This window comes from Cibotium barometz, chromosome 54, assembly GCF_041138505.1.
Source record: "Cibotium barometz isolate CiBa-2024 chromosome 54, ASM4113850v1, whole genome shotgun sequence".
Lineage (NCBI taxonomy): Eukaryota > Viridiplantae > Streptophyta > Polypodiopsida > Cyatheales > Cibotiaceae > Cibotium > Cibotium barometz.
In genome coordinates this window covers 36,424,007-36,446,829 of record NC_141099.1, presented here as the reverse complement: position 1 = coordinate 36,446,829, position 22,823 = coordinate 36,424,007, and the positions used below count along the sequence as shown (strand labels likewise).

Genomic DNA, 22,823 nt, shown 5'->3' with positions numbered 1-22,823 from the left:
TCTCTCTCTCTCTCTATGACTTGCTTTTTGGGAAAAGTGAGGTTGGCGGGCAGCGTTGGTTTGAAGGGGATTTTCTGAAAAAAAAACGCATACAGGCAGGTTGCAGGGCTGCGCCTCTCTTATGCTTCCTTTTGGAGAGACTGTAGGCAGGCAACGTTGATTGGAGGCCTGGAAAAACAGTAAGGAGGAGCTCCACGCTGCAGGTCACGAATCGCTTCTTGGAAGGAGATATAGTCGGGCTGTGCTGCAGAGTACAGAGGTACCGATCCTTCGAAAGTGGAAGCAATTCTCAATTGGATAGATTTGAGGACCGTGCATGATGTACGTAGCTTTTTGGGCTTGTGTTTCTATTACAGGCGGTACATACGGTATTTTGCTGAGATTGCTTCGCCCCTTCATGCTTTAACAAAGAAGGGAACTCCGTTTCGATGGACTGATCGGAAAATTGTAGCCTTTAAAAAGCTTACCCCGGATCCCGTATTGGTACCGGATCTCCGAAAGGCTTTTGTTGTCCATTGTGATGCATGTGGGAACAACCTTGGAGTAGTTCTCATGCAGGAAGGACATGTGATAGCCTATGAGAGTCGTATATTACAGAATGCTGAGAAGCATTTACAGGTTTATGAGAAAGAGATGTTGGCTGTAATTCATGCTCTTCTACATGGAAACACTATTTGCTTGGGGATGATTTCACTGTGTAGACAGATCATCAGATCTTTCGTTATTTCCTCACACAAACTAAACTTTCTGAGAAGCATATGAGATGGGCCAACTTTTTGTCTATGTTCCACTTTCAGATTGTACATGTGGAAGGCAAAAAGAATGTTGTGGCAGATGCTTTGTCACGCAAGCCACAGGTCTTAAGCAGTTTCACTTGCCTATCATCATTAGCTTGATGAGATAAAAGAGCAGTATGCCCAGGATGAGGATTTTGGAAGGGCCTATGATCAGATGTCTGAGGGTCAACGGCATGATCATTATACTCTCAGGGATGGCTTTTTGTTGATGCATGGTAGACTGTGTGTTACCAGGTAGTTTACGACTCAAGGTTATGATTGAAAGTCATACTCCGCCGTATGCAGGTCATAGAGGTATTGACGCCACGGTAAAGGCAGTTGAGGCTTTCTTTTATTGGCTGACCTTGAGAAGAGATGTTGATGCTTTTGTTAGGCAATGCATCGTATGTTAGAAGGTGAAGTATGACCGTCAGAAGACACCAAGGTTACTTCAGCCTTTACCTATTCCAGATAGACCATGGGAGAGCATTGCCATGGATTTTCTATTTGATCTTCCGAGGACACAAATGGAGAATGATGGCATTTGGACTATCATATGCAGGTTTAGTAAACAGGCTCATTTCATTCTCGTGCATAAGAAGATCAAAGTTGATCACATGGTGAAGTTGTTCATGGCGAACATCTTCAAGTATCGTGGCATGCCTTCGTCTATCATTAGTGACCGTGATCCACGGATGACGAGTTTATTTTGGAGAGGGTTGTTTGACAACATGGGTACAACTCTCAAGTTTTCATCATCATTTCATCCACAGACAGATGGGCAGTCGGAAGAGGCTGATTCCATAGTGTTAGATCTTCTCAAGTGTTATGTGTCAGCGCACAAGCAACAATGGGAAAAGTATCTTCCTTTGGTGGAGTTCATACCTCGACGAGCAAGGCGCCTTTTGAGATTGTGGACGGAGGGAAGAAGGTACCACCCATTTTGCAGACAAAGGATAAGATCTTTGAGGCTGACCAGTATATGGAGAACATGGATGAAGCTTATAGGAGAGTTAAGTTGGCACTCCAAAAGACTCAGCAAAAGCAAAAGAAAGCAATAGACCGTCACAGATGTGCATTAGAGTTTGTATTGGGTGATTGGGTTCTTTTGCGATTTGAGAAAGCTAGGCTCAAAAAGATGAAGGGTAAAGAGCGCTTATTTCCTAAGTTGAGCATGCGCTATTATGGACCTTTTCAGGTATTGGAAAAGATTGGTGAGGTGGGCTATCATTTGAAGCTACCAGATCACTGGAGAATTCACAATGCATTTCATGTGAGTCTACTTAGACCTTCTTGTCGGCAACCTTTTTATGTTTGTCTTGTGACCTTACAATGGCTGTCCGCACCTGAGCAAAAGCAATATCCAAGTCTCTTACATACTCATCAGTTGCAAATATCTCGTCTTTTGTGCGAAGGATGGGTGGCAAAACCACCTTACCATAAACAATCTCAAACGGGGCCTTTCCCGTAGATGCATGCACCGTGTTGTTGTATGTGAATTTCACGAGCGGTAAGTACTTCTCCCAAGAACACTTCTAATCCGCCACATAACATTTCAAGAGATCCAACATGGCTGAATATGCAGCCTCACTTTGTCCATCCGTTTGAGGGTGATAAGCTGATGAGAAGTCCAATTTGGTGCCCATGTTATCAAATAAGGTCCGCCAAAAGAGACTTGTAGTCTTGGGATCTCTATCTCCTACAATGGATTTCGGCACTGGGCTTCTGAACAGTTGACCTCAACTGAAAAGCCTCAAGATATGCCTGTAGAAGCTAAGGGTAGTCAGCAAAATTATCCTCATCTACCCACTTTGCATCAATTGGTAAATAATTTTTAAATTTCACAAGGTATCTCCTAGAAAGCTTCCCATGTGGTAACTTTCTCTCCTTGTGAAATACAATCTGCTCTGGCTAAAGGATCTCCTCAAGCTCATCAACTTCTGGCGGATCTTCTGTGACAGGCTCCTCTAGATCTGGCCCCACATACTTTTGCAAAAGACTCACATGAAAAGCATTGTGAATCTTCCAATGGCTGGGTAAAGCAAGCCTGAAGGACACTTCATTGATCTTGTCAATCACTTGGAAGGGTCCATAATATCGAGTAGAAAGCTTTGGATATGATCCCTCTCGTCCTGGTCTCTTCCGAAGCCTAGCTTTCTCAAATTTCAGCAATACCCAATCACCTTCCTTGACTTGCATGTCTCTTCTATGCTTGTCATCAGCAACCCTTCTATGCTTATCTTGTGACTTTGCAATGGCTGTCCGCACCTGAGCAAAGGCTACATCCAAGTCACGCACATACTCATCAGCTGCAAAAATCTCATCCTTTGTACGAAGGATGGGTGGCAAGACCACTCTGCCATAAATAATCTCAAACGAGGCCTTTCCCGTGGAGGCATGAACTGTGTTATTGTAGGCAAACTCTACAAGTGAAAGATACTTCTCCCATGCAGCCTTTTGATCTGCCACATAACACTTCAACAAATCCAACACGGCTGAATTTGCAGCTTCACTTTGGCCATCCGTTTGGGGATGATAAGCTGATGAAAACTCAAGTTTAGTGCCCATGTTATCAAATAAAGCCCTCCAGAAGAGGCTCGTAGTCCTGGGATCTCACAATGGACTTAGGCATACCATGATGCTTGAAGATGTTAGCAAGAAAAAGCTTCACCATATGATCAACTTTAATGGTTTTCTTGATGGGCAAGAAGTGAGCTTGCTTGCTAAACTTGTCCACAATGGTCCAAATAGCATCATTCCCATGCTGGGATCTAGGCAAGTCCAGAGTAATACTTTCCCATGGCTGCGAGGGAATAGGCAATAGTTGAAGCAAACCTGGAGGCTTTTGCCTGTCAAATTTCACTTTTTGGCAAGTAAGACATGCACTTACATATGCCTCAATGTCTTTACGCATGCTTGGCCAAAAGAAATATCTCTCAATCATGCGTGTAGCAGGCATGATACCTCTATGACCAGCATAAGGTGGAGCGTGACATTCCTCCATAACGTTTGGACGCATATCCTTCACCACACATAGCAATTATCCTTCATAAGATAACCCTCTTTGATCACATAAGAGGCATGTGAGTGACCAGCCATCAAATCAGTCCATATATGGCAAAAGCATCCAAGTGATACAAATCTCGCATGGTAGATAAGTCCCCATGAGAGGCCACTGAAAGTGCAGCCACATAAGGCCTCCTGGATAATGCATCTGCAACCACATTTTTCTTTCCCGGAGTATGTACAAGCTAAAAATGAAACATGGAAAGAAAGTTTGCCATTCTCATCTGCTTCTCCAAAAGCTTTGTTTGAGATAGAAAGTATCTCAAGCTTTGATGATCTGTATTGACTACAAATTCAGCCCTAAGAAGATAATGTTTCCATATCTTTAAGGCGTGAATTATAGCCAAGAGCTTTTTCTCATAGATATCCATATGAAGCTCGGCATCAGGCAATCGACGGCTCTCATATGCTATTGCATGACCTTCTTGATTTAGGACAGCCCCTATAAAATCGCCACAAGCATCACATTCCACTATAAATGACCTTTGCAAGTTGGGAACTGTCATGTGCACAGTGGGTATCTACCGTGTGCTATACGCATGCAAGACTAGTTTCGAGGCTTGGGGAAGCTTGGAACTAGGCAGGTTGATTGACGAGCTGAGTTAGGGAAATACTAACGGGCGGGCACCCAAGTATGGACGGGCGGGTGGCCAAGTGTGGACGTCCGATGACCGGCCAAGAGCCTATAAAAGGGTGGCCAAGGTTAGTTATTGTATATAGAGAGTCTCGCGAGTTTGTGAGAGCTCTATGGTCTTGGAGCCTGGATCTAGTGCAGACGTGTACCTGCTTTATGCAGCCGAGGCCGGCAGCAATCTCGAGGCCCGCGAGGGTAGCTTCGCGGCGGTATGGGACGTCGCGAGGAGGAGATTGGTCGGTACGTCATCCTAGTTAGCTCAGCTCGTGGCTCGGTGGGGACAGCCAAGACTGTGGGCTTGCCCACGGCTATCATGGTTGGGAGGTGAGTCAGGCCTGCACCCCCTTGCTTGTTTGTTTGTTCGTTTGTTTGCAGGATTCGAGTTTCGAACCAAGATCGATCACGAGGGGATCCGTGGGGATTTGACAGTGGTATCAGAGCATACCTCATGAACGAGCAAGTCGGTAGGTAGAGAAGAAGAGGTCGAAGAACGGTATGTGTTAAAAAAGCTTGCTGTTTTTTCTGCGCATACTGCAGTTTTCAGATTAGTATGTGTTTTTCCTTCGTCTAAGACCCCATGTTGATGGGAGATGGTAGGTTGAATAGGGTTGATTGCTTTTGCAAAGAAGAGGCATGTTTGTTGTGCAGTCGTTTAACCTGCGGGGAGAGAAACAGAAAAACGAAAAAGCACGTTGCTTTTCGTTGATTGAACGAGAGAGAGAGAAAGAAGCAGTTGTGGCATGCTGATCGAACGATGGTGAGCAGGCGATTGGCAGTCGAGTCTGTGCAGTCGATAAAGCTGGCAGTCAGCGTGCGAGGGCAGCCGTGATGGCAGGTGTCTTAGGCTATAGCTGCAGGCGGCCAGCAGGCCTGCGTAGCCAGGTGAGCCCAGGCCTACGCCAGGCGGCCAGGCAGCCAAGCCACGTAGGCGCCTAGGCTACGCCAGGCGGGCTGGTGCCCAGGCCAGGTGGGCGGCGCCCAGGCCTACACAGGTGCCCAGCCAGGCCCTGTAGGCGGCCCAGGACAGGTATCGCATCCGGCTTGTGCAGGCTCACATGCAGGCTGGTGCGACAATTCTGGCGCCGACAGCCATGACGATAGCAGCAACGGCCAGCTCTCCACGTCAGCAGACACCATCGGGCTAATCCAGGAGGGAAGTGAAAAAAACAAAACGCAAGGAAAGCATTTCGATTTTTTTTCTATGCTTTCGTTTTTTATTTTTTTTTAGGGGAGTTTAAAATATTTAAAGTTTAAAAGAATCCCCTCTCTAAGGTTTTCAAGGTGTTTATTTTTTTAAGAACAAAGAATATATATATCCATATATATCCATATATATATATATATTTATATATATATATATATATAAATATAAATATATATATATATATATATATATATATATATATATATATATATATATATATATATTTATTCAAGAAAAAAAAAACACAAAAGCTAAGCCTAGCTTTTCGAGATTTTTGGCTTTTGGGAAACCTTTATAAACCCCTCTAGTGGGCTTCTTGCCACACATCTCTCGAGTTCTCAAGTTCTCAAGTTTTCAAGCTCTCAAGCTCTCGAGTTCGCTCGCACTTTCATTGTGCAAAGATCGAATTTTCTCTCTACGTACCCTCTTCACAATGTCGACCCAAGAATCAGAGTTGGAGCCCCTCGTGGAACGCGAAGGCTTGCCGGCTACGGAAGGCACTGATGCCGATCTTTTTGACGAGTTTGTGTCAAAATCAGATTTCCAAGAGTTCAAAGTAGCTCTCGAAGCTTCTTCGACGGAACGTCAGGCACAAATCGCAGCCCAGATGCAGGCTTTGCAGAACTCCATCGCTCTATTGACCACTACCCTCTCTACTTTCTCGGGAATGGATACCTTGGCTTCAGCTTCAGGTCCCAATATTACTCCGGAACCGTTCGGGGGCGAGCAAAAGCAGAGAACCAAGGAGATCGTGGACACTTGGCTACACAAGTGGCAAGTTCACTTTCAGTTTCATCCATATGATGATGGAAAGAAGATACAGTTAGCAGCAGGTTTCCTGTCTGGCAAAGCTTTGCTTTGGTGGAAGGAACTGAACCCTAAGCCAACGACTTGGGCACAATTTGAAGACATTTTCAAGAAAGAATTCCTCAAGAAAGAGGATGACTACGATGTTGTTGCCCGGTTTTCAGCTTTGACCATGACCTCGCAGCACCTCACTTATGAGGTCTACCTCCAGAAGTTTCGTGACTTGCAGATGAAAGCTACAAAGATGGATCCCACTACTCTTTTGGGGTTTTTTGTAGCTGGTTTACCAGACTCGTACCGATTACAGGTTAAAAATAACAAATGTAAAACTTTGGACGAGGCCATTCATTCAGCTCGTATCTATGATGATACGATGGTCTCTTCCAAATCAAAACCCGTTACTGAGCAGGGGAACAAGCATAAAAGAAAGTTCTCCGCACCTATGGCTAACTCGAATGAAGGCAAGTCTTCGGACCAACCTTCAAAGAATTCCAGTTCGACACCCGCGAAGAAGAAACGACTCCTTAGGGCTTTGAAGCTCAAGAAGGAAAGACGTTGTTTTATCTGCGAAGAAAAAGGACACATGCGTAATGAGTGCCCGAAGAAAAAGGGTACCAAGTCAAACGCAGGACCCAAGCCAAAGGCAGCTAACCAGTTGTCTTTGACAAGTACGTCAATTACTGTACTTTCTCGCCCTAGTACTTGTTCTGATTGTCTGTTCAATTCTAAGGTATTTGGCATGTATGATCTTCTCCGAGTTTATGGAGAAGTGAATGGCCATAAAATTCACATTCTGTTAGACCCTGGCAGTTCGCATAACTTTGTTAATTACAAACTTGTGCAGAAATTGAGTCTTGATACGACACTCAGCGACCATACCTATGAGGTACGTCTACCTGCGGGCAGACAAGTTTGGGATCACAAGGTGGAGATGCTTCCAATCCAGATTCAGGACTACAAAGATACTTTGGAATGCTTTGTTATGCTTCTGGAAAATGTAGACTTGTTATTAGGGATTGAGTGGTTTAAGACTCTTGACGTCCAGATAGATTGGTCTAGTCATATTTTTTCTTTTCAGCATAGGGACACCAAGTATAGTATTTTAGGTGATTGTATTCATCCCTCTCAGGGACCTCTTGTAAATACAATTGATTTTGGAAATATAATGAATTCTTCTTTGTACACCGCTTTCCATTGTGTCTTGATTCCACTTTCTTCTTTTCTCATCCCTTCCATGGATGTGAATGAATTAAGTGTGTTTGAAAGCAAAGAATTACAGAAGATACTTGATTCGTTTCAAGATGTATTTCCTAAGGAACTGCCATCGGGTTTACCACCTGAACGGGCAGTAGATCATCGTATTGACTTGATCCCTGGTGCTCATCCTGTGAGTATTCCACCTTATAGGATGAGCCAAGCTGAGGAAGATGAGTTGGCTAAACAACTCGAAGATTATTTGAGGATGGGCTAGATCCGTCCAAGTAAATCACCTTGGGGTGCACCTGTGTTGCTTAGGAGAAAGAAGGACAATACTTGGAGAATGTGTATAGATTACAAAAGATTGAACAAGCTGACTATTAAGAACCGTTATCCTCTCCCTAGATCAGATGACCTAATTGACCGGTTAGCAGGAGCGAAATATTTCACGAAGATAGATTTGCGTACTGGCTATCACCAGATACGTATTCATGAAAGGCATGTCGAAAGAACTGCCTTTCGGACTAGGTATGGCCATTACGAGTTTCTCGTATTACCTTTTGGGTTAACCAATGCTCCAGCCACTTTCCAGCAAATGATGAACGATCTTTTTCGTGAACATTTGGGAAAATTTGTGGTGGTGTTCCTGGATGATATTTTGATTTATAGTCGTACTCTTGAGGATCATGTCAGACACCTCATGATTGTCTTATCTCTTTTAAGACAGAATCGACTATATGCTAAATTGAGTAAATGTGAGTTCTTTATGACCGACATCATTTACTTGGGACACAAGATCACTACAGATGGATTGAGCATTGACTATGACCGAGTTGAGAAGGTTTTGGACTGGCCTATACCACGAACAGTGAAACAACTTCGTTCTTTTCTCGGTTTTGTTGTTTTTCTTAGGAAATCTGTACGGGAGTACCCTCAGCTCACACTACCGATGACCGACTTATTGAAAGGTCGTGGACGTAAGTCCAATCAGCCTATCACTTGGATTTGGATATGGCCTTCAGACTTTTGAAAGATAAAGTCAAGGAAGCACCTATCTTAGCATTGCCTGATCCTAGTCGGCCTTATGTTCTTGAAATTGATGCCAGTGACTATGCTATCGGGGCTGCTTTATTTCAAGATGGTAGACCGGTTGCTTTTGAAAGTAAAAAGCTAGACGACACTCAATCTCGTTGGCCAACCCTTGAGAAGGAGCTTTATGTTGTGATTCATGCTCTCAAGGTTTGGAGACATTATTTATACGGCTCCAAGTTTGTGGTATTGACTGATCATCAGTCAATCAAGTATGTGTGTGATGCGGATGATTTGAGAGGCAGGAAAGCTCGTTGGACAGAGTTAATGCAAGATTTTGATTTTGAGATCCGTTATCGGAAAGGGTCTATGAATAATATTGCAGATGCGCTTAGTCGGATTAGAGAGGTGAATACTTTGTCGTTCACCGAGATTTCTACTAACTTATTTCAGTCATTGAGAGGGCTTTGCAGGACTGATAGTTATTTTGGTCCATTTTGGCAGAAGATCCAGGACGGGAGCTCATTGATTGACCAAGACTCGGTGACTGAGCAGTCTACCATTCAGGCTGCAGGAGGTCAGTGGATGATTCGGAATGGTTTGCTATTCCGTAATGACAAAATTTGTGTACCACAGATCCCGGACATTAGGTCCAAGATTCTGAGGGAGTGTCACGACGCCCCTTCTGCTGGACACCCTGGGGTACACAGGACACTATCATTAGTTAAACACACTTTTTATTGGCCGAAGATGAAAGGGTATGTAGAAGATTATGTTCTCAAGTGTTAGATTTGTCAGGCAAATAAAGCTGAACGCTTTAGACAGGCTGGGTTGTTGCATCCTTTGCAAATCCCAGGTAATAAATGGGAAAGTATTTCCATGGATTTTATTACCGGATTGCCAAGAACACATCAAGGCCACGATTCTATTTGGGTTGTGGTAGATCGCTTGACAAAAATGGCTAGATTTTTACCGACCCGGAAGAGTATTACAGCTACGCAATTAGCTCGGCAGTTTATCGAGCAATTGTTTAGACTGTACGGGTTACCGCAGGACATAGTCAGTGATAGGGACTCTAAGTTTACGAGTGACTTTTGGAAACTTGTTTTCGAGAAGTTGGAAACAACTTTGAATTTGAGTTCCTCATATCTGCAAGACTAGTTTCGAGGCTTGGGGAAGCTTGGAACTAGGCAGGCTGATTGACGAGCTGAGTTAGGGAAATACTAACGGGTGGGCACCCAAGTATGGACGGGCGGGCGGCCAAGTGTGGACGCCCGATGACCGGCCAAGAGCCTATAAAAGAGTGACCAAGGTTAGTTATTGTATATAGAGAGTCTCGCGAGTTTGTGAGAGCTCTATGGTCTTGGAGCCTGGATCTAGTGCAGACGTGCACCTGCTTTATGCAGCCGAGGCCGGCAGCAATCTCGAGGCCCGCGAGGGCAGCTTCGCGGCGGTATGGGACGTCGCGAGGAGGAGATTGGTCGGTACGTCATCCTAGTTAGCTCAGCTCGTGGCTCGGTGGGGACAGCCAAGACTGTGGGCTTGCCCACGGCTGTCATGGTTGGGAGGTGAGTCAGGCCTGCACCCCCTTGCTTGTTTGTTTGTTCGTTTGTTTGCAGGATTCGAGTTTCGAACCAAGATTGATCACGAGGGGATCCGTGGGGATTTGACAGGAACAATCAATACGGGTCCACATATGATAACATTCTTGAGTTGCAAGAAGGTATCCTGCTCCTTTGGGGTCCATTTAAAAGTGGCTTTCTTCTTCGTGAAATCATGTAGAGGGGTGGCAATCATAGCAAAATGCTTTATGAAGCGCTTGTAATATGAACATAACCCCAGAAAACTACGTACTTGATGTATATTTTGCAACTCTGGCCAATTCCGAATGGTTTCAATCTTGGCAGGATCCATTCTTACACCATCCTTGGATACAATGTGACCCAAATAGTGTATCTCTGAAAGAAAGAACTCACTTTTCTTGGCATTAATGAAGAGTTTATGCTTCCGCAACTCTTCAAACACTGTGGCCAAATGAGTCCTATGCTCCTGCTCATTCTCGGAGAAAACCAAGATGTCATCAAAGAATACACTTGTGAATTTTCGATGGGGTCGGAATATCCTATCCATCATACGATTGAATGTGGCTAGGGCATTGGTGAGACCAAAAGGCATCACCAAAAATTCATACAATCCAAAAGCTGTCTTGAATGCAGTTTTGTGGATATCCTGTGGCACCACTCATATCTGGTGATAACCACTCTTCAAATCAATACGGCTGAAACAAGCCGAGCCATCAAGCTTATCCAAAATGTCATCAATACGCGGGATTGGAAATCTATTCTTGATGGTGAGCTTATTTAGACCTCTATAATCCACACACATGCGGAATGACCCATCTTTCTTTTGAACAAGAAGCACGGGAGAGCAATAAGGTGAGGAACTTGGCTAAACCAAACCTTTCTCCAAAAGCTCATTAACCTGTTTCATGATCTCTTCTTGTTGTGCGGCACTCACACGATATGCAGGTTTGTTAGGTGGAGAACTACCTGGCACAAGATCTATGCGATGATCCTTGGGCCTTTGAGGAGGTAGTTCAGCAGGCAATGCATCAGCAAAACAATCTTTATATGCATGAAGAAAATTCAGTCTATCCTCAATCAAAACATCCACATTTTGATGACTTGGTTCAATGCTATCACGAACAAAAACCAAGTACGCAGAAAGACTCTTTTTCATTGCTTTATTAATTTGGATGTGAGATACAATTGGGATAGAATCCCCTTCCTTGCCAGCATCAATAACATGCATGCGGCCTCTATGCATAAAGGAAATCCTGTTTGTCTTGTACTCTTTGCGGGGCTCAAGCCTATGATGCCATGGCTTGCCAAGCAATACATTGCATCCATTAAGTGGTGCAACCAAGAAATGCTCATGATCAAGGTAACCCTGGATATGTATGCGCAACTTCCCAATAAGTGGGGTAACCTGCATCTCTTTACCAACAAAGGCAGCTTCTGCTTCAATTTGAGGCCCCATGTCCTCAACCTCAATACCCAAGGCGGCTGCCATCTGAATAGAGATGAAGTTATCTGTTGCACAATCATCAAACATAAATAGAGCGGGCTGATCCTTGATTTGATCCCATGCTTTGCATACCATCCTCTCTTTTCCATCATGCTTTGTGTTTCCCTGCACATCGGGGAACTGCATGCACATTTGCCTTGGGTTGCTTGTCCTCATGCTTTGGTTTGCGGTTAGGGCATTGCCTAAACATATGCTCTTTGCTGCCACAAGAAAAGCATTTTCCCTCCTTTGAATATTGCTCCCTTTGCTCGGGGGTCAAGCCAAATTTGTTCTTCTTTGGCCCATGATCCTTGGATGAGGTATTTTCAGCTTTACCTCCCTTTTGGACATCCCGGAAGCTCTTTTTAGGTGTCTGTCCACCTTTTTGCAGGTTTGGGACAGCCTTCTCTTTGTCCTTAGAACCCCCTTGAACTTGCTTAATTTTGAGCACCAATTGCTCCGTAGCAAGAGCAGAGGCTATAAGCTGTTCCAGAGTGTGTTTCGGGTGCAATTCAATGCCCGACTGATAAGCTGGTTGCAATTCGGAGCGAAACTTCCTCTTTCTTTCATCCTCGGAGAGTTGCATAAAGGGAGTTACCTCAAGCAACACTTTCCAAAACTTATTGACATACTGCTGCACACTTTCATTATCTTTTTGCTCAAGTCTATCCCACTTTTGGATGAGAGTTTGCTCTGCATTAGGAGGCAAGAATTGGGCATAAAATCTGTCCTTAAACTCTTTCCAAGTGCAAATGGGATCTTTGGTGGCCTTTTGAGTGATCCACCAATGGGGAGCTGTCCCCTTCAAGAACATACTTACATGACGAATTTTGGACTTCTCAGTGAAGTCCTCATCACTAAAAGCAATATAAACTGGGCCACAAAAGCTAGCACCTTAGAGGCATCATACTCTTCATGAAAGGCATCAAATTTCACGGACTTGTCCCTTGCCTTGAACTCCTTGAGCTTCTTGGGATGTGGTACATATTCTTCTCTTTTTCTCTTCCCCTTATCCAACGGGGCAGCTCTTACATGAGCTTCATGGGCAATGATAGGTGTTTCACTAGCCAAAGTGACATGGGTCTTTGATTCTTGTGGCCCCACTGCATGTGACCTCGTTGAAAGATGCCTTGTCTCGCCACAAGACAACTCAATAGGCAAGGTCTTTTGGCTTGCATGCCGACCACTGTCCCCATGATGTACATACCTAGAATCCAAATGGCCTTCAGCATGCATAAATCTGTTTTCTCCTGTGCCATGAGGAGTGGATGCATGGAGAGAGGTGACCGATACTTCTTCTTTATGCAAATATGATCTCAACCTTTGAGAGGCTGGGTGTCCATGCTGCAAACCGGGTGGATTCTTGAACATAAGCTGTCCATCCTCTCCCTCTCTAAGGTCACCCTTGCGGATAAGATAAGAGAGTGTCGGCTTCCTTGGCTTCTTGCCTACTTCTGGAGCCATAGACTCAAAAGTCATGTCCACCATAGCATCAGCTTTCTTGGCTTCTATGACACTTTGTACATGGGGGTCCTCATGCAAGAATTTCAGCTCTTGCTCTTTTGCCTTCAAGAGCCTCTTCATGTGCTCCAACTTAGCCCTTAATGCATTGGGCTCTTCCTCGTGCATGGGTTCTTTACCACGTGATGGCTGTTCCATGTATGCACTGTCATAGACTCTCTCAAGAGGCTTATGCCTTCCATGCAATGCATCGGAATCCCGAGAAGCACTTGATTGGCCCCTCGAATTCGGCACTTCCAATGGGTTGCCTTGGCTGTCCATTGAATTAAGTGTTCGTGCTTGCTTCCGATCTCAAAACTCCGTGTCTCCTCTTGAGAAAGAGAGACGACCGGGCTCTGATACCAATGTGACCACTCCCTACAGGAGGCCTACAAATCGGAAGACAATATACACATATTTAGGACACTTAATTTAACTGTTATTAAACAATGGAAGCAACATCAGCAGCACAAATACTGGAAATACTGAAAATACAAATGACACCAGCACTGGGGCCAGAAAGGACCGGCCCCCCCCTCAATACTTTTTGTATTTCTTGGAGTATTTATATTTGTATAAGTGTCACGGGCCTGACAGGCCAGATTTCTCTACAAGGGAGTGAAAAAACAACCAAATAAAACTGGTTCAAGTCGATGAAGAGGTGTTGGTCAGAGTAGCCCCAAATCACAGGCTCATTCCCACCTTCGTTGGGTGGACACCTGCCTTTCACTAGTCTTCCGGGATTGTGCACCAACAGGCACGCTCGTACTAACGCAGGCCAAGGAGTACACCGCGGAGAGAACGTGGCGTGGTTCTCCCCAATGAGCTTTCCTTCAAATTTCCTGGTGAGTCTAACCTTCACTGGCTCTCAGAAGCTCTGAGAGCGCGGTAAACAACACCACACAGGGAAATATACTAGCCACACCAGGAAGAATTTCCTGAACATGGTCAGCATATACATGCCATGCTCCTACACTACACAACTTAAAGCATTCTCTGAATTTAAATTAGCAAATTTTCGATTTATACAAATGAAAAAAATATGAGAGCACCTGGTATAATGAGTACAATTCCGGTACAACAGGTACAATTTGTAGCAAGTACAATCAGGCACTTCACACGTGTGCAGGTACAATCAGCAAGGTAGTATTCAGATTCTGTACTTGCAGTAGGTACAACAGGTACACGTGGGTAGGTACAGTACTTGCGGAGCAGCTGCAGGTGAGTTCAGCAGGTACAGCAGGCGTGGACAGCAGTCAGGTACAACAGCCAGGTACTGGGCAGGTACAGGCGGGTACAGCAGGCATGTACAGGGCAGGTACAGGCAGCAGCAAGGAGGTGGGTACAGCCAGCAGCAAGGAGGCGATGGAGAAAGAGGCGATGCAGAGAGAAAATCCACCAACCTCACACGTGGGCAGTTTCCAAAAAGAGTCCATGCAAAAGCCTTATCAAAGGTTATAAAACCTTAATATATAATTAACACTTATGGGCACCATCTAAAAGAAAATGTCCAGCCCCTTTTTAAATGTGCGTGAACACATTAGCTAATAAACATTAAAGTTAACCATAGTTTATGGATTTTACATTTTAAAAGAGCCAAAATGGTAATACTTACTACCTATTCACACGCCACACCACCAAGTCAGCAAACAGCACTCCACGGTACACTGGGGGCGTCCTTGTCCAGTGTACTGGCATGGCATAACAGGCAGACACACGCAAACAAGTCATGCAAAAACAAATTTATGCATGCAAGCATAAATGCATGTTTACAAATAATGGACGAAATCTCCCTTTCATGAAACTTGTACAAGAGATTCTTGTCGGGCACAAAACTGGCGCGACAAATATAAATAAAAATGTCCTGGTCTTCCTATGGAGTGACAGTCCCATAGGTAAGACACCATCCTGGCCATACACGGGTGGCACCAACAGGCTCCCGTCCATACAGCATGAAGTAAATCACACGGGTGACAGGAAATTGGTTCCCGTCCATGTGACGCAGCAGTGGTTGCACATGGGTGGCACTGATATGGCTCCCGTCCATGTGACACCATAAAACTGGCCCTTTCACATGGGACACTGGCCTGGCCCCATGTGAACATGGCACAAATCTGGCCGCTCTATAGAGTGACAGTCCCATAGAAGTGGCTCCAGAAATGGAGATGGACCAAATGGCGACACTTGAACACTTGTGCAAGATATATTTTAACCATATGCTCAGCTTTGATGGTCTTTTTGACCGGCAAGAAGTGAGCTTGCTTGCTAAACCTGTCCACAATTGTCCAAATAGCATTATTACCCTGTTGGGTCCATGGCAAGTCCATAATGAAATCCATTGTAATACTTTTTCATGGTTGCATGGGAATAGGCAATGGCTGAAGCAAACCTGGTGCCTTTTGCCTATCAAATTTCACCTTTTGACAAGTTGGACATGCACGTACATGTGTCTCTATGTCCTTCCGTATACCTGGCCAAAAGAAATACCGCTCAATCATGTGCGTAGTAGGCATTATGCCTCTATGACCAGCATATGGAGGAGCATGGCGCTTGTCCAAAACTTTTTGCCTCATGTCAGACACCACACATAGGGTAATTGTCTTTCATAAGATAACTCTCTTTGATCACATATGAGGCACGTGCATGACCAGCCATCAAATCAGCCCAAATAGTGGCAAAATCAGAATCCGTATGATACAAATCACGCATGGCAAATCCATGAGAGACAACCGAAATAGCTACTACATACGGCTTTCGTGACAATGCATCTGCCATGACATTCTTCTTTCTTGGGGGGTGTAAGATCTGAAAATGAAACATAGAGAGGAAATTGGCCATCCTCATATGCTTCTTTGACAATTTAGTTTGGGTAAGAAAATACCTCAAACTCTGGTGATTTGTTTTCACAGTGAAATTAGTCCCAAGAAGCGAATGTTTCCATATAGTAAGTGCATGAATTACAGCCAAGAGCTCTTTCTCATAAATGCCAAGAGATAGCTTTGCATCATGTAATCTATGGCTCTCATAAGCCACAGCATGTCCTTGATTTAGGACAGCTCCTATGCAATTTCTAGATGCATCACATTCCACGCTAAAAGGCTTTTGCAAATCCGGAATAATCAACACTGGACTACAAGTAGTTGCATCTTTCAATTTGAGGAATGCATCCCTTTCTATATTAGTCCATTTGAATCTGGCCTTCTTCTTTGTCAAATCATGCAAAGGAGAAGCAATGCATACAAAGTGCCAAATGAACCTGCGGTAATAAGAGCATAATCCAAGAAAACTACGGATCTCATGCACCGAACTCAATTCGGGCCAATTCTGAATTGCATCAATCTTTGCAGGATCCAGCCGTACTCCATCTTTGGAGACAATATGCCCTAGATAATGTATCTCTGACAAGAAGAACTCACTCTTCTTTGCATTTATGAAGAGTTTATGCTTACGGAGTTCTTCAAAAATAATAGCCAAATGAGCTCTATGCTCTTCTTCGGTTTTCGAGAAGACTAGGATGTCATCAAAGAAGACATCTGTAAATTTCTTGTACCCACGGAATATGCGATCTATCATTCTATTGAATGTAGCTGGGGCATTGGTAAGACCAAAAGACATAACAAGATACTCATAAAGCCCAAATGGTGTCTTGAAAGTAGTTTTATGTACATTCTTAGGCACTACACGCACTTGATGATACCCACTCTTGAGATCAATTCGGCTAAAGCATGCCGATCCATCCAAGCTGAAGTCTATGCGTGGAATCGGAAGTCGATTCTTGATGGTGAGCTTATTCAAAGCTCTATATTCCACACACATAGGAAAGGATCCATCCTTCTTTTGAACCAAGAGGACGGGTGAACAATATGGGAAAGAGCTTGGCTGAACCAAACCCTTCTCAAGAAGCTTATTTACGTGCTTCATGATCTCCTCTTTTTGGGATGCACTTACACGATAGGCTGGCCTATTAGGTGGTGAGCTACCTGGCACAAGATCAATGCGATGAGCTTCTGGTCGTATGGGTGGCAACTCATTTGGTAACTCATCAGCAAAACAATCATTGTACTCTTGCAAGAATTTCAACCTATCATTACTAAGTGTTTACATGCACATTATTTTCCTCAACATGATCCCATACAAAAATCAAGTACGCAAAAACACTCTTTTTCATTACTTTCTTAATTTGTACATGTGATACAAGGGAAATGAGAAAGGGGTGAGGAGTTGCTTGCGCACGTCTAATAAGTGTCCACTGGGCCTGTACAATCATTACATCTTGCAAAGAGGATTACAAAAACTTGTGCCACGGGCACAACATGACTCAACCTTAATGGCCTAGATGGCACTTGGCGATGTGTCCTTGGACTAGGGCTTATAGCGTGCTCTTGGCCTATCAAAAAAGGTGTCATAAGTGTACTGACTATGCTGAATGTCCACGTGGCACACCCAAGTACTTGAGGTGTGCACATGACACAAATTGTCATGATTTTGTCTAGGTCCCAAGCATGGCATTTGGGCATGATTTTGGCCTTGAAAAGAGACCTGGAAGAACTCCGACAACTTGTCACCATACAGGATCACTCACAAAATCATTCCCCTATGAAATCTCCACATCAAGCATGCGCACTTGTGCAGGATGCATCGAATGCAATGGAAAATTCCCTTTCTCTTAACTTGTAAGATATCCTTTGGATGTCGAGTCTCACTGACACTATCCAGAAAGAACGGGGTCAGGACCAAATGGTGACAGTTGGCTTGATTCACAACATGCAGATGAACATAATGAACAGGCAACTTGTTTTTCTCACAGATAAACCTTCAATACTGGTATCTAGAGCATCTATTGCATGGTATACGCATTAGCAGTGAACCAGCCCGTCCTGATTCAGATGCCTACATGTGAGGAGGGTGTTTAGGCTGGAATGGAAGACAGATCGCCGTCTAAGGAGGTACTTGCCTCAACCTTATAGAGGCAGTGGTATTATGTCAGGTGATTAATTTGGCTATTATTGTCACTGCAGTTTATATTTGATCTGAGAACATGCTTTACCTGCCGTTTCCAGATATTACAACCACGGCTTGGGTTGCGGGTGCGATTGGAACTTCATGCGTTGGAGGTGTTGTCATTATATGTGGTTTACACTTGAACAATGCAAGGAGGCATGCCATACTATTTAGTTTGCCTCCTGTTTTTAACCATTTAGTTCACAGAGGATCAACACATTGAGCATGTGCCAAACTTTCAAAAACTCCTGTTGGTGTGGCTTGAAAAAGAATGGCATGTTTGCAGTAAATATGTCACAAAGAAACCTTTGCTGGAGTTCTGGTTGCTTACTTGTAGTCAGGACTTGCTTGCATTCTTTTGATGACCATGTGTAGGTAATAGTGCCTAGTGAGGCTTTTTCATCAAACGTCAAGAGCACAAGATAGCTGTTTTTGGAAATGGAAGGGCCATGTTTTTGTCTCATGGAGGCTTACGTGACTTGCATGTTGATGATATGTCATTGCCTTGATGGGCATGATCTGGTATGGATGGGTTTTTTCGGTTCAAAAATTTACAAACACGTCTTGCTGCCAAAGATTGAAGGGTGATCATTGATGGGCTTTGTTTAAATTTGTTTTTGTCAGCCTTAGACTTGCTAGTGAGTCTGTTTGAAGTTGTTTTGGTTTCTTCTTTTGCTTTCTTTCAAAATTTTCTCTAGTCAAAATCTTGTGATGGCATGTTTTAGTGTTTGAGGTTGCAGTGTAAGAACATGTTTTAACTGGCGTGCTGCACTTTGGCTTTGCAGACTCGTCAACTTCTAGCAAAGCATCCAGATTCTCCAGTGGTTGCAACATGCCGCAATCCAAACAGTGCAGACAATCTTATGGCTTTAAAAGAACAGTATCCATCACAGTTGACTGTCATGAAGCTAGATGTGATGGAGGAAAGGACAGCAGAGGTATGCATAGCGAGTTAACACATGCAATTTAGTTCATGTCCTTTATATGTATGTTTTATTTTTTTTGGGCCTTGTTTGTACTTTTCTTTTGAGAGAGAGAGAGAGAGAGAAAGAAAGCTGTATTAACGTCTACTAGAGGCCGAACTCGACCTATGAAACAAATCAATGTACAACTGTCAATGTCTTCTGGATGTCCATAAAAAAAAAGGACAAAATGAACATGAAATAAACTATGAAAGTACTGAGCCAGTGGGGGGGGGTGATGGATGGAGCACTACTGCTAGAGGCTCAGTATGCAACCTATATGCGCAGGGTACGCAAGAATGCAATGCAGATCTGTCTAGCTCCAACCAGTACCATAATGGGGGTGTAATATGTGATACATAGGCGATGGCAAGGCAAAAATACCTCGGAGCATGATCGCCGGGTGTGAGTGTAGGTGAGCTAGCCGCTCCTGGATATGGTGCTGATGTCGAGCCCGTATCTCTGTGATCTCCCTCTGATGTAGTCTGGGAGTCTAGTAGCCTGGTGCTCTCATCATGGAATGGAAAATAAAACAAAATGAAAACATAAATATAGCTATCTCACTGGGGTGATACAAAACTGTCCATGGAAACTCGTCATGAAATACTAAGAACATAAAAACATGGGAGCAACATCAGCTCCGAGTAGATGGTATACCACTCTCCAAAATGTCAAGCATGGGGTTGACGAGTATGGCCGAGAGGTCTCCCTCAGTTATGTCACGTGGAAAGGTAGCTCGATGGCGGTGGAGCATGTCCTGGATCTGGAGCTGATGAGGTGATTGTGGCCGGGGGGGGGGGGGGGGGGTTGGGTTGAGGGCGTTGGGCATGCTGGAGTGCAAAGGCTCGGTCCGAGGTAACTCCTCGGGCGAGGTAGGTCCAGAGCACCTCGTGGAGGGTCCACAAGATCCAATATGTCGGTGTCCTCCACCTCCTGGGTCCGGAAGAAACTGGTGATGGTTGGCTGCCGAGGGAGGGGGCGGTGTGGCTGGGGCCTGTGTCTCAAGAAGGTGTCCATGTGTCTGCGGAGCTCAAGTAGGAAGAGGCCCAGGCAACGCTGGTCCTGGAAGTCAATGATCCTGGAGAGTGGACCGAATCCCTCATGAAATAGACAGTGAAACCTCCCGTGGATCTCATAGTATACTGGGCAGCGGCATATGTAATGCTCCTCCGTCTCAACCTCTGTGTGGCATAGTTGGCAAATCCTCTCCTCTCTGGGTGTCCGTACAAGCTTCCCGGCTCTGAAGATGCGCTTAGCTCTACCTGTCTCCACTCTGAGGCGGTGGGACGAAACCCGTATCTGGCCAATCGCAATCCGCATGGCATAGGACATATGAACACTCAAGTAGCCCGGCTGGATGAATCCATCCTCAGTGAGTGTGAGGAAGTGGTCTCTGTAAAAGTGCATCTTCGTGGGGAGCTCCGGGGGTGTGATCCATGTGCAATGTGTGTAGAGGCTAAGAAGATCTGACCGGATAACCTGGTTGGTATCCTGGGTGATAGAGGGCAGCCCTGTTTCACCCCAATGGTGCTGGAAATCTCCTGTGACGCACCTCTTGGGGCTCTCACTCGTCCTGTGACGGACTCATAGAGGGTGATGATGCTCTCACTCGTCCTGTGACGGACTCATAGAGGGTGATGATGCTCCAAACCATGTTAGATGGGACTCTGATCTCCTGTAGATGGTGTAAGAGGCGGGCTCGGGGTACAATATCAAAAGCTTTGCGGAAATCCACAAAGCAGCAGTAAATCCTCTGGTGTCGTGCTCTACCCTCCTCAATGATGGCACGGAGGGTGAATTTGTGGTCAGGGGTAGAGTAGCTCCTCCGAAAGCCAGCCTGTCCTGAGGCTTTGCATCCCTGGCTCTCTGCAAATGAACTGAGCTCCGCCTCTAGCACTGATCCATGGAGTTTGGTCAATGTGTGGCCAATCATGATCATCCTGTAGTTATTAGGATCAAGTGGATCTCCAGCTTTGAGGATGGGGGTGATGGTGTTGGTGGACCAAGAGGGTGGAAATCCTTCACAAAGGGCTCTATTGAACATGTAGGCTAGTAGGGGCGCTAGGGTATCATGGGCATGCGAGATGTGCTCGGCAGTGAGTCCCTCATGATCTTGGGCTCGCCCATTGCGTAGTCTACGAATGGCCTTGAGGACCATGCCCTTTGTGAAGAAGGTGGAGGTGGTGGGGCGGGGGTCTGGTGGTGGGGGTAGGGGTGGTTGGGAGCGTGCATAGGAGTGCCATGTGTTTGGGTAGGTGATAGGTGTGGGAGGGCGATGTTCTCGGATGTAACACGCGGAAGCTTTGGGGGTCTTCTTTCAGCCCTAAACACTCCTGGCAACATGCTGATGCAAAACGCAGATATAGAGAGAGAGTAGAGAGAGAGAGAGAGAGAGAGAGAGAGAGAGAGAGAGAGAGAGAGAGAGAGAGAGAGAGAGAGCTGGAAATTCAGGTATATTCATATAGTACAAAAAGGTACTCTTACACACACCCCTAGGCTGCCTTGAATAAAAGGTGAATAACATCCAAAACTGTCCCCCTATAGTGACCCAAACCCCTAGAGGTCGGCCAGCAGTCGGCCAGCAGCCTTGGCATAAATACAAAAACGCAAGCCCCTTTATCAGCCGCCTTGTCTTTCTTGATGCGCTCCAGCCCCTTGGCTCTCTGGAATCAGCCGACAGCCCTCTGGAACTAGCCGACAGCCCTCTGGAACTAGCCGACATCATCCTCCTCCATGATCCCCATGCCCTGCTCCAAGTCCACCACAGATTCTGCACCTGAGGCTCCTAAATTCTGGTTCTACTCATCTTTTAGTGGCTGCCCCCTTCTGGATTAGCCCTGAGAAAGTACATGGCATTGATCATGCACATGACATCCCCCTCTGCTAAACTTGATGACGGGAATCCACCCTGCTCTTGGATGACTGTCATCATCCCAATCCTTTTCCCGAAGTCCCCTTGTCATCCATCCATCCCTGGCAACCTTTTTCTCTGAAAGCCCTGCCTGTTCTCCAGACCACTCTGTCTCAGACAAAGATCTATGCATCTGTTCCATCTAGTCCACAATCCATTTCTGCCCTGACTCTGAACACTGTCTTGGTCTTCATTCTTGAGAAATGAGTCTGGCACTCTCACATCACCCTTGGAGGATAAACCTCCCTTGGGACCGTTGCTCGAGAACCTATCGGGCTCACAGGCTTGCCATCTCCTTTGGCAATGTGGAACACCACCAGCAAACCTCCTGGGAGCTCTTCCCGATTTTGTGCTCCTTGCCTTGGGCTTTGCATCCGTGTACTTTCCTGTACCTTGGACCTGTACACCGTCATATGGGACTGAATCAGTGTTTAGCTTTGCTGAGCCTGATGCTCTGTTCTCGGATGTAACACGCGGAAGCTCTGGGGGTCTTCTTTCAGCCCTAAACACTCATGGCAACATGCTGATGCAAAACGCAGATATAGAGAGAGAGTAGAGAGAGAGAGAGAGAGCTGGAAATTCAGGTATATTCATATAGTACAAAAAGGTACTCTTACACACAGCCCTAGGCTGCCTTGAATAAAAGGTGAATAACACCCAAAACTGTCCC

At 45.1% G+C, this 22,823-nt stretch overlaps 1 protein-coding gene across 1 annotated transcript in view; it reads left to right on the top strand.

Moving 5' to 3' along the window:
* LOC147608099 (uncharacterized) overlaps nt 1-22,823 on the top strand; it is a 112,881-nt gene that overhangs the window by 3,892 nt on the left and 86,166 nt on the right. Inside the window, exon 2 of the mRNA XM_086789640.1 lies at nt 19,066-19,218. Coding sequence (XP_086645766.1) covers nt 19,066-19,218 — 153 coding nt within the window. The remainder of the gene's footprint in view (nt 1-19,065; nt 19,219-22,823) is intronic.